The following is a 13,683-nucleotide window of genomic DNA, read 5'->3' on the forward strand; positions in this document are numbered from 1 at the left end:
TACAATATTAAAATATAGCTTAGGGAGACTTTGTATAAAAGTCGATTGTTTGGGTAACTCTGTCCCATTCATGTTTCAACCGTGAAGTTGTGTTTGCATGGCTGTGTTTCGGTTCGAAGGGTGGGATATTGCGTGAATTTACTGGGTACAGAGGAATAACACCTGAGTCCTCAGGAATGGCAACGCAAGGGGGGTATCATGGGCGAAACAGTATACTCTGTTGTCCATGGTACTGCTCATGTTTATAGGCGACGGTTACCACTTTCCATCAGGTGGGCCGTCAGCTTGTTTGCCCTTCTAAGTTGTATAAAAAAAGAACCACCTCCACGCAGTTAATCACGGAAGCAATCGTGGTCAATTCTTAAATTCACCACGATGGGCTAACAGACCTTCATTCATACTCACCCAATCATTTATTACTGGTGTCCCCTAGCGTACGAGTATAACGATAGCGCAGGCGGGGTTATCATTTCATTATCATGTATTTAATGAAAAAAAAAAAAAGTGTACGAACACACTTGCGAATATAAAAATACCATTTTTTTTTATTTTTGTCTGTATATGAGCACATCATTCAACAACTACTGACTAAGAATGGAACTAGGGACAAGGAACTTTGTCGGTGTTAATGTATGGGAATTATATATTTTCTACGACGGCAAAATCAATGTCTTCAGAAAAAAACAACATTCCAACAAAAATCGTAATGAAAATGTAAAAAAATTACACTAATAATAAATTTGACAGTAAATAATTACCTTATCCTATAACGCTGGCAACAGCAGGGGTATCACGTCCCTCTAACCAACCCATAAGAAATCTCATAACGGGATTATGAACCCCATATTGTATACTGCGCTGTGTTTGTGTCTATGTTATACATGCCAACGAAATTTATAAGCACAACTTTTATGGAGGAAAATAAGAAATAAATAGAAAAAAAAAAAAACATTAATGTCATATTATTGTGTACTAGCTTTTACACGCGACTTCGTCTGCGTTAAATAAAAAAATCGCAATAAAAAGTAGTCTATCTTGCTCCATTCCGTATAGTACGTGAATGTTAATTTTTTGGTAAGATTGGTTAAGCAGTTAAAGCGCTATAAGGTAATAAAAAACTCACTTTTATAACTATAATATTAGTAAGAACTTATGTTATTGTGATTGAGAATCCAACGTATTTTATACAACGAAAATCTAAAGTCATAAAGATCAACTGAACAGTATTCCGTACATCTACTTTCACCAATACTGGCACGCCAATAGAATGCAGCTGGTAGAAAATGCGCTTGCACCGGCTCATCATGTGACGATAGATTTGATCTAGGATTAAGATGGTCATGCTCGCTTTGTTGACTAATCTGATAGCACGCGAGATGAGACTTTTTTAATATCTTTAATGAGCTATCAAAATGCACATTTTTGCTTTGATTTACGCCATTTTAGTTTTAAAACAAAATTTATTCGAAGAATGTGAAACTGTCTTACCATAATCAAGTAAGTGCATCATTTGTTCAATGGCCGAAGTACTTACATAGTCGTTAAAATTATATTACTCTATCTTTATATTCTTTGTAATAGGTTCGCCACAAGTGTCGACAAATGTCTCTGATTACTCCATTAGACATTATAGTCGTGAATATATTTACATTTATTTTTATATTATTTATTTTTATAATATTAATAATGTATTGGAATTGTATTGAATATTTTTTACAAAAAATATGTTTTTTGCAAAATTTATTAAATTAATTTTTAATGCAAAAATTTATTCCGTATAGATGCAAGAATTTAAAAGTATTAGGAAAATCGATTTTTAAATTCCGATGGAATTCTTCAAACAAATTTTAATACTATCAATAGTTTAGGATCTCGTAAAACAAAAAAAAGAAATTAAATAACTATTAGATTCGTTTACCAAATAAGCACTACCTACTACACAATTAAAAGCATTTAGGTAACAAGTTTAATATGTTAAAAGGTCTGAAATAGTCAATGAGAAATTAATTGAATTGAACGTGCTACTATCAAACAGAACTAATTAGAATTGTAGATGTATCCCACGGTTTTGTCTGTGCGAATTAATACAAAATTATTAAGTATAATATGTGATAATTAACATAGGATACTTCTCATAGTTAAAGTAATAGAATATGCATGTGTGGTCCCGGCATAGAAATAGGCCACCCCTTCTTTTCCTGTGGGTGTCGTAAGAGGGACTAAAGGAACTTAATTTTAGAAAAATGAGCAGCAGTGTCTCTCTTAAAAAATCTCTAAAAGTCTAACTGTGGTTGCCAACCAGCCTCCAAAGTGTGGCAACTACTGGCAAAACTCCTCTTATGGGAAAGGCTTACGTTCGGCAGTGGACAGTTAACGGCTGAAATGAAATGTTAATTAACACACATCTGTGTACAAATTTCATTCGGATCAAAAAATTATAAGAATATATTAAATATTTAAATATACATTCAGACTTTGACAAGATAAAGCTGTTACACCTAATGATGATAAGAAATGGATTAAATAGTAAAATGCTTTGATTTTATGAACTTGAAGTTTAATAACAACGAAAGGAAGCAAAGTTGCAGTGAAAAAGACGAGAAATTTTATTTCTGGCTGTGTTACGAGTATATATTCTCTGTTTTTCAATAAATTTGTTTATTTTTTATTATTACTTAAACCGACAGTATCTTCAACTACGAGGAAATTACAACAAATAAGTCTCAAGGAATATACTGCACAAGTTTGGTTTATCACATGATGAAAAAAAAAATGCAATTTGGCTACAATGATCTATAGCAGAATTTAGTATGACAACGTCGCGAGGGAACCATTAATCAATTCCATCAATTTCCAATGATATCAATAGTGTTATATAACACGTAAAGCAACTCTCTCGTTAAAAAAGAAACATTAGCTTTTACTTATTTTAAAGTACCGTAATATATTTAACGTTTTAATTTTTTATGCAACTTAGAATGGCAAAGCTGACCTCCCACCTGATGAAAAGTGGTAGCTATAGACAAAAAAATTAAAATTATTACTTAGAAGTTATTTTGAATATTCTGTATACAATAAAAATCTCTTAAATTTTTTACACAAACCTCCTTATTTACAAAAACATCAAATCTCTCACAAACCTATTTTAGCTATTGAACTGTTTTGTTTCTTTCTTTTACAATAAATTCCAATTTTTTTAAAATGTGACTAAAGAGCACATTAGATAAAGAAAATTTATAGAAAGTTTTAGTTTTTATTAATAATGGAGTATAATAACTATATACTTAACATTACAATAGAGCTTTGTGATTTTCACTAAACAAATAATTAACTGGATCGGAAAACAATCTGCTGATGAATAAATAAAATAAAAATGTATTAATTGATTAAATGTTTGATTAGTTATTACTTAGTTACATTTAGATAATATGTCTATGATAATTTTAACAAAACCTGTTAACTTTATATTAAGTTGTATTGAAAAAGACTATAATAATATAGCATGTATACATAAAAATAAAATCAGTAACAAGATCGTTTTCTGAACATGGAACTTATTTCTTAAAATAGGAACGGTATGAAAATACTTATTTACTTAATATACTTATCAAAATATTTCTTTTTTATCATTTAAAATATAAAATTAATTTCAATATAATATAGATAATATTTTGAATAGGTAAACTGTTCTACTATTATAGGTCTGTGGATGAAGCAATCTTATAGATTTGCCTAACAACGGTCGGTAGTGAATACTGAGGCATGTCAGCCGACCAGCAGCGAATGGAAGGTTCATGTTTCGTGGCCTTCGAGGCTCGACTCGATTACCAGCGACGACGGTGACGTCGCAGCTCTGGCGCCAGTCTAGACTTCTGTTGCGGTTCAGGACATGACAATAAGGAAGTGTTTTACATTGACAATAAAAACTCATTTTCTTTATAGGCGACTTCCATAGATAGAGTTTCTATCTAGATTCGTTTATATTTTTTAAGTGACTTCAATAGTAGTTCTCGATTAGTCTGGATTTTGAGGCTGTTTTATGCAATTACGCCGCAGTGATTTTGAATTTTTGCAGCCGCTAGTATTCACCCCAGTTGTTGTGTGAAATAAAATTCTAGTTGCTGCTAATTAAAACTTATCCACGTACAATTTCTTTCTTTCTCTCTAGACGAAACACACTTCAATCGTGACAAAACACACTCATGAGTGACAAATAATGATGAGAAACAGCGATGACCGAAGATCGCTGTGTTTTTAAGAAACAAAACGTACTTGTATGCTAAGTATTCATGACAGCGTTTTCAGATTGGATATTTTTTCGCATTTTTGGGTAAAAAATTTCTAATAGCAAATTTTTGGAGAAATGAAATTCTTGGAGATATTTATGGAGAAAAGTTAAATTCGAGCATGTTTCTAGTTTCGGTATTTATAAATCGTATAGCGATATATATATTTAATATTATAAAAATGAAAGTGTTTGTTTGTCTCTTTATCTCTTAGCGTTTTAACGGGTAAACTCATTACTACGAAATTTGGTACATACATACAACATGGGATGGAGAAGGACATAAGTTATTTTTTATCCCGACAAGAACATATCCCGGTCACGCGGAAAAAATCATAGGCGAAGGCGAGTATACAATAAAATATATAAATAAAAGTAGCAAAACAGAGGATGGGATAATAGAGAGAAAAAATAGATATTTGAGTAAAAAACAAAAAATCACATCTGGCAACCCTGATTTATGATTTCGTGATAATTAAACTAAATAAAACATTAACAATAAAAAAGAAACAACACAATAATCATTATCATTTCGACACTATGTAGAATTGAGTACGAGGATAATATATACGGCGATGCGGCAGTGAACAAAGGTGTAGTGCGACAAGAGAAATCTAGGTACCTATTAATGTCAGGTTAACTAGTAAAAAGGAGCGGAACGATTCGACAGACGAAAAAGAACGGCGCGGGCCCGTCGCTTTTTTAGCCAGCCGGTGGATCGGGTGCGCTGCGCGTGAGTCACCGGCGGCGGCATACCTACGCGCACCATGCACCGTACGTGTCAACCACCTATTTATGTCGCAGGACGAAGCGCAAATAAACAGCATCAAAGGGACGTCGGATTCCAGAGTGCAGCGCGATCCGCGACCGGGAAGAAAACAACCACCATTGTCTACGGATGTTATTTTTGCAGATGGAAACAGGATCGGTTGAACACTTTGGCAGATGTAAGGATGCACTGTGTGCTTATACTTATTGTTGTTAACTGAAGATAATTGGCTCTGACAAAGATTTTATTCTAATAAAATCATATAATTCCGTATACATTTATGTATATATAAATGTGGAAAAATTATAAAAATGTTTGGATGTTTGTTACTCAATGATGTTTTATCGGCGCGATGTAACTGAAAGCAATTTTGGTATACAATAACTAAAGATTGTGTACAACAAATTCTTTTTTTCAATTATGCCAAAACCCGTTATAGTAATTTAAAAACTAAACTACTGAACTAATTTTGATAAAAATTCTATGGAACCAATCTGTAAGTATAACCGTTCAAAAAAAAAAAAGAGAATTTTCCAAATCGGTTTACAATAGATAGAGTTATGAGGTAACAAACATAAAAAAAAATACAACCGAATCGAGAACCTCCCCCTTTTTGAAGTCGGTTGAATAAACCAAATCGTAATTGTACAGATTTAATATTTTTATCCTGATTCACGCTGACAAAATACTAGCAATACACATGACGTTAGAAAACATACAGCAAACACGGGAAATATTGCACGGCCTGTCAATGGGATTAAAAAAATATATAATAAAAAGATTTAGCAAACTCTTTTTTCTGTTTCCTGTATAAGTATTACACTAAACAAGGGTTGATGACCTGCACTGGGCTTTGAAGTATGTAATAAACGGCGTTTTCCGCTAAACCACAAGTGCATAAGTGCCAATAACTGCATAATTTTTGTAACAATGATATAAATAATGTATTTTTTCATGATAAAAATAAAAAAATATATAATAATAACAAGCGCCTTTTTTAATGGATGATGATGGAATGGTAACCCCGCCTGAGCTAACGGTATACGCTGGCGGATCTCCAGTGATGGATGATAGGTGACAATGAAAAGTTAGGTCAGTTAGCCCATTGTGTTGAATACACCTGAAATTTAGCACAATGGTTTCCAGGGGAACCACGTGGAGGTCGACCTAAAAGGATATATTGCTAGCAATAACAATGGGACTTGTAGTCCGCATTATTAATAAACCTCCTCCCCCCCTAATAATAAGTGCCAAATAATCGCAAATATCGCCTGGTGTTTTCAAGCTAGGATACCCTATTATGAGAAACCAGACAACGATCGATGGAGGGGCACATCCCAGAATACTCAAACATGAATTAATTTATAAAAATTAATTACTTAAATTGGCCCGACCGGGAATCAAACCTGTAACCACATTTATGCAACCAACGTGTTCAACATTGCGTCACGAAGGTAGTCCATTAATTAAATAGATAAAAAAAAATTGAAAGGATGTCGAATATTACATACCTACTTAATTGATTCACAGTGTTTATCATGTTATAGATGAATAAGTATCTGAAGGTAACAATCCTTTCATGCGTATGAGTCCCCAACCAGTGAAACAATCTTAACAATAAATATAACTAAATCCGAATTACTCTGAATGGTCCCGGAATAAAATGGGCCACTCCTTCCTTTCCCGTGGGTATTGTTAAAGGTAACTAAATGATCGAGGGATGGGCAGCAGCAGTCCTCTTAAAACATTATCAAACCCTAACTGCCGTTACCAACCCGCCGCCATGATCACCCACAACACCAACGGCATTGCAGGTGTGCTGCCGACCTTTTAAAAAGGAATATGCTCTTTTCTTGAAGGTTATGATGTCGTATTGGTTCGGAAATACTGCTGCTGGAAGTTGATTCCAAAGAGTGGTTGTGCGTGGAAGAAAGTTCCTTGAAAAACGCACGTATCTTACCTTTCATGATCACCACGCACTAAACATATCGTTATGTTATTTTTTTATTAAATCCTCACATTTACAAATGCCATGTTCTAATCAATAAATCAAATCCTAAGATTTATTATTCAAACCTAAAATTTACCAATGTATGGGTTTTTATCCCGACCAATCTACATAAAATGGTCACGCAAGCGAAGTAAGCTTGATAAATGAATCTCCCTATATTTCTCAGTAAATGTCTATAGAGTGAAGTGATTTAATCAGCTTTTAAGATATCCTAAATTAAGCTATAATCCGGTATATATGACATTGTAATATTTCTTTTTACAATGGCAAATCAGACCATTCAGAATATTGCCAAATTTCATCCCATTAATTCTCAAAGACCTTCAGTGGGCTGTGCACGCTATGGTGTACAAACATACATACATGAGAATATGATAAGGTTTCATTCATTATACCATAGACTTAAAAAGGGAACCCTAAAATATGTATACATATAAAAATTACAGAGCATGTTGACTGTATGTGTGACTTTCTTACTGTGTATAAATTAAATTTGAGTACTTAAAATTTTTCTTTAGATAATATTTCACAAAAGTTATTATTATATTTTCTAGTATAAATAGTAGCAGTAGATTAGTACTTAGTAGGTAAATATTAGAAATATTATTTACAAAATTAAAACTATAAATTTTTCAAATATTTTAAGTAAATACTTCTTGATTCTTGAGTCATTTTTAGACTAGAAAAAATTTAACAAAACTTAATTATAAGTTAACAAAATTATTATTTAAAATTAATTAAAATTTCTATTTCAGACAATGTTAAAAATGTTAAGTATAATTTTAAATATTGTAAAATACATAATTTTTTTTTTATAACAATCTGTCTTAAATAAACAGATTATTATATAAAAAAAAATGTATATTAATAAGACATTTAAGAGTAAAAAAAGTCAAGAACATAACTAAATATACACACTATTTCAATTATTTTTAAGTAACAACTTTCCAACAAAATCTTATTAAACTAATAATAAATATTAAACTAATAATAAAGTATTCATTGACAAAATCTTCTTAAAAAAAAATTAATTTGACAATTAAATGACCTCCTTGCCATTTAAATACAGGTTTGTTACATTTTAATGTTAAATCTGTATGATGGATTAATAATTAATAAAAAATAGTATCATTACCATAACAGAAACATGAGAGGGCATGAGTCTATCCAAACAAAAGGGAAAGATTAACCTAATAGTAATCTCAATATGTTCTGACAAGCAGCTTGGCATAGGGATTTATTCCAAGTTTTTCTTTCATTGCACCAGTTTATTTTTTTGTTCCTTAGGTCATTGCTTACAACATTTCAGGTGTGAAAAGGAAATATTGTTATTCCATCAGCACACTGCATTGCAAAATGTATTGTAGTGGTGTAAAAATTAATAAAACTATGAAAGACTGACCTTTCATCCTCAGGTTGTGGAGCAGGCTGCGACTCCTCCTTTCCATCATTAGAATCACCAGCCTGCAGACTCTCAGCAGGCACTTCTGGAGCACCACTGTCACATGCACTCACATTAACACTGCTCATCACTGCGCTACTGATAGCATGAGACACTACTGCACTCACTGGGCTACCAAAACCTTGATTGTCATGTCCAGGTTGTGCCGTATTAGCCACATATGCAGTCGAACTAACAGGCAATGAAACCACCGGTGAGTTAGTACCCGATACAGTTGCTTCGACGGGCGCCACACTACTTTGCGACATAACTGGCACCACACCGCCGTAACCTAGTCCCATGCTCGTCTGAGACTGCACTACGTTGGCATGAACCGCGCCACCCATACCAACCGGCATGTTTTGCTGCATCGACATCGGAATGTTCTGATGTCCCATTGACACCTGTGACACGGGTTGATTAGGCACGTACTGAACGCCACCCATCTGTCCCTGCCCGCTCACTTGCTGCGGTAACATATTCTGCTGAGCCATATGCTGCCCAACAGGCATTTGCTGGCCAACGTTGGCAGGCTGCATGAATATCTGATCTGAGGCGGGTATCTGCATACTAGGCTGATTCCCGTCTAGAGTCATCTGCATATTCTGGGGCGCGGCAGTCATCATCTGCATGTTCCCTTGCGGCACATTGCCCTGTTGTGGGGCCATCGTGTGAACAGTTGGAGCTTGTTGCTGGCTAAGGCTCTGGAGATTCGCAGGTAATGTTGAGCCTTGTGGCTGGGAAGCCATAGTTTGAAGATTTGTAGGAAGAGTCGCACCTTGCTGTGATGTAACAATACTTGTGAGCACCTCTTGAGGCAATGTTTGACCTTGTTGGCTCATTTGTGATTGCTGTGTATGATATTGAGGAACATTATGTTGAGCCTGCACTATAGGCTGTTGAGATGATGGCATAGTAGCACTAATCATTGACTGTGCATTAGGTTGTTGATTGACAGCTTGATTATACTGAGTCTGAACAGTCGGCATACCCTGTTGTGGTAATTGAGGGTGCATACCTGGTACAACTGACTGCTGCGCTTGTGTAGGAATTTGATGCATTTGAGTAGGCATCTGTGACATTTGTTGGCTAGCTCCTGTCAGTTGAGCAGGCATTTGCATCTGTTGTATGTGATTTGGTATCTGCTGGCTTTGTAGAGCTTGCATTTGTTGAAGCTGCGCTTGTTGTGCCCCCATAGACTGTTGCCCTTGCAAGTGATGACTTTGACCCATATTAGAAATTTGAGCTTGTTGCATATGCATCTGTTGAGGGTTTGGTTGGCCCTGCATTTGTTGGATTTGCATTTGTTGCATCTGTGGTTGTTGATTAGCAACTTGTGGTATCTGGCCTTGGTTCGGCATTGGCTGCATTTGTGGGATTTGTTGCTGTATTTGTTGTATATTAGTCATTTGCGCCTGGGGCATATGTTGATTCATCTGTTGCATTTGTTGATTCTGAATTTGTTGCATCTGTTGTGGCATTTGTTGATGCATTGGTATCTGTTGCATAGCCATGCCCTGCGATTGTGCAATAACTTGCTGCAGTTGGTGTTGTGGAAAACTTTGTGGTATTTGTTGAACTTGTTGCTGCTGGGGCGGCTGAGGATGATTTTGGGGCTGATTCTGCATTGTAATATGTGTCATGCTCTGGGGGTGCTGCTGGGTTACCTGCTGAGTGTGGGTTTGATTTGACATCTGTTGAGGCAACTCTATCGGTGGTGATTGCACAGAAACAGACTGATTTCCAGAAATCTGCTGTTGCACTACATTGACAGGCTGAGTTAGTGATTGCCCAGGTGATGCCATAGGGAACTGTTTTTGAATAGCCTGTTCCAGTTGTTGTATGGTAGGTGCATTTCCTTGAAGATCCTTAGGCCCCTTGTTTGTCAGATCATTACACATATCATCATGTTGACTATCGTTAATCACAACACCACTGTCAGGTGCTTGCAGCGTATTAGTATCTGTCACATCTAAATTGTTGTTTAATGTAATTGGTGCATTTTGTTGAGTAGTAGTGTGATCCAAATAATCCATACACATCCATCGACCCCTACGGAACGGTTCTGTACTTTCAATTTTAACAACTTTAAATCGTTCATTCCTAACATGTTCTTGTATTTCTTTCATACCTTCTTGGGGTTTAGCATTTCCTATGAGATTAATGATACTGCCCGTCCCGGCGTTAGTAACACTGACGTGCATGTCACTCACTTCAGAACTATTACTATTTGGCACTGTTCCTCCTATTTGGTTGGTGTTGTTATCCTGGCCGACGATCGCGAGACCGTACTGGGAACTAGTCGGAATGACGGGCGCACAACCTAATGATGCACTCGACGCGTTGTAAAACACATCGTCTTTAGAAAAGGTGTCCTCGGAGTAACTCGGTGTCTCATTCTCGATATCCGTCACTCTTGAGATGTCATCGGTGTGAGATTCATCTAGATCGTCGGCCGAATCTTCTCCAGCATCAGTGCTCACTCGAGAACCAACCGTCACACTGGTGATCTGAAACGAAGATATTTTCCTTGGGTTATGTGTGGCTTGTAGGCTCGTCGGGTGAGTCACTCCCTTCTCCGACTCGTTGAGACGAAGAGATTCGCTCGTAGTTCGGTGAACAACGTTGTTATACTTGTTTTTCTCACTAGTTTTATGTGACTTTTGAATCAGATTGTCAGCCATTATGCCGTCCGAATTGAATGACTATCTAAAGAAAATTTCACTGTTAATTGGCTTCAGAGACATTTGATAGACTTTTAAACACAACAACGTATAAAATATAAAAGCATTGTACACTCACAATTTCACAAACACAATAATTTAAGTATTTAAGTTCTTAAAATTCATTAGTAAACACACACAGTTGCGAACATCTTTCAGACGGCAGCAACATGGCGGCCATTTATGCGCAATGCATTATGGTTGACAATTTGCAGACGACTATAGACATTCTAGACGTCTATTCTTTAGTTGACATCTATGGTCGCTAGATGCCAGTATAGTACCAACAATAAATAATTTTAAGATATTAAGAAATAACAAAGAATATTTTTATAAATATTGTTTTACATAATATTAACTAACAGTAACTTTTTTTTATGTAATTATTTGTATAGACAAATAGAATTGAATTCTTTTTACAAAATGTTATTAGTTGGGGGCGCTGATATCCTCTTTAATAAATGCAATTAAAATAATCACAACAATTTTAATAGTTAATTATCGATAATATACATAATTTTATTATACGGTTATATTTATAATTATTGGTTACTTATTATATTATTAGATACAGAGAGTATTAGGCAGGAAAGATGCAATACAATCATTATTGGCGTAGGTCAATTTTTAGTCAATTGATATTGAATAAAATTATTAAGCAATTAGATTGATTATTAGATATTATGCATTACTATTATTTTATAAAGAAAAAATATACCTAACTTTTATTGTTATTTCTTTTTTTAAAGAATAAATTAATTTTGATTTATAATTCTTCTGGGCACAAGATGGCGCATTAAATACGTACAATTTGTCATCGGTAGTTATTACTACTCGGCTGTAGATGGCAGTGGCATTGTAAATATTTTCGTATTATTTGTATTATTTTAGTAACGTATGTCATTACATACGTTACTAAAATAATACAATAATTAAATTAAAACATTTACGCAGATACTAATATCGTATTTTAAAACGTACACTTTCTTAAATATTATTATTTCATAATTGTTAAAAAGTTCTCATCATAAACATTCAGTTACTTCAATTTAAATATCTTTTATAAAGTTATGTTTCTATTTCTAAGAACAAACATTAATTTTTAATATAATAACTATGTCTTACTTTTAGCATCAAAGTGACAAGAGTCAACAAAGAATTGCATGACGGCTGTTTACGTTTTCGTCGATAAGTTTATATGGAAATTTTTGTTCCAGAAGCCGCCAGAGGTGCAGCAAATTTTCCATACAAATTATTGTTAATGGAATTGTAGATCTGCATTAGATTCACATCAAGATTACTGGTTTATTATAAAATTACTATAAATATATTAATTCAAAAGTTTGATTACTTATTAGAAATAATTCGGTCCTTTTCGAATTTCTATTAAAGGAAAAGTTTTTTCCTCGTTAAATAATCGAGCCATGTTGTAGTTTCTAATAGTAAATTGGGAAATCCTTAGGCGTATTTAAGTAGGAGTACGGGGGGTGTCTTAACCACCCCAGAATTGTCTAGTGCTAACCCTAGGATGTAAACATTTTTGTAAGTTCATATACGCGCCTTCAAGCCCACCGTAAATAATTTTAATTACGCCAATGGTGGAAACATTGATGAAGAATGGCATAGCAGTGCGCGATGGATAAAAAAGGTTGCATTGTATTTTTACTTATTTAATAATATTATGCTTGTAATGATAATTTCATCAAGGCTCCATTTCAGATTTTTTTATGCAACTTAAAATGGCCAACAAACTGACCGCCCACATGATGATAAGTGGTATCCTTCGCCTATAGACACCTCTATACTCTGTATCTAATTTTCATTACCTAACCTAATTTAATAGGGGGAAAAGGGATTGTTAGTAATGGCGTATAACAGCCCCATTGCTAGCAATATATCCTATCAGGTCGACCTCCACGCGGTTTCCCCCGTAAACCACCGTGGTTGATTATAGTCAAATTCATCGCGATACGGCCAATTAACCTGACTTCATCCTTACCTTACTGGTGCTCCGCCAGTGTATACCGATAGCATAGGTGGGGCGCTATCATTCCATTAGCACCCATTAAAAAAAACTGTCACTATTGGTGGCAAACAATAGAGTCGCCAGTAGTAGTCGCCGTAAAAAAGTTAAATAATATCGAATAAGCAATTAATACTCAAAACTCATTTATCAGTGTTCAAAAATAACAAAAAAATCACTTACTTCCTGTTTTTCAGATCTATATATATAAATGATCAAATTGCATTATGTTTGACATATACAGAATTACTAATTTCTGTAGGTGGGTTATGTTATATTCAATAAATTATATAAAAAAATGAATACTTACAATTCAGGACAGCATCAGAAGATTCCGGCTAATTCGCAACCCGTGCCACCACATCGGGAACTAAAGGCCCATATCAAGCAGCGCCCCGATCCCGGCTATTACCTACAAGGTCTTTGGATCG

At 34.7% G+C, this 13,683-nt stretch overlaps 1 protein-coding gene across 3 annotated transcripts in view; it reads right to left on the bottom strand.

The window, feature by feature from the left end:
- The window catches only part of LOC113518030 (protein bunched, class 2/F/G isoform-like), a 190,386-nt gene extending 176,714 nt beyond the window's left edge, over positions 1-13,672 (bottom strand). The window contains exons 1-2 of one of the 3 annotated variants that reach the window (XM_052892836.1): positions 13,563-13,672; positions 8,468-11,016 (exon numbers count right to left, since the gene is read on the bottom strand). In XM_052892836.1, coding sequence (XP_052748796.1) covers positions 8,468-10,710 — 2,243 coding nt within the window. In that variant the 5' untranslated portion in view covers positions 10,711-11,016; positions 13,563-13,672. Of the gene's footprint in view, positions 1-8,467; positions 11,430-13,562 lie in introns of those variants that run through there. The other 2 variants (XM_026902778.3, XM_026902779.3) reach the window with 2 other exon arrangements.
- Between the last annotated feature and the right edge of the window lie 11 nt (positions 13,673-13,683).

Source organism: Galleria mellonella, unplaced genomic scaffold (genome assembly GCF_026898425.1).
Source record: "Galleria mellonella isolate WM207_F2 unplaced genomic scaffold, CSIRO_AGI_GalMel_v1 utg171, whole genome shotgun sequence".
NCBI lineage: Eukaryota > Metazoa > Arthropoda > Insecta > Lepidoptera > Pyralidae > Galleria > Galleria mellonella.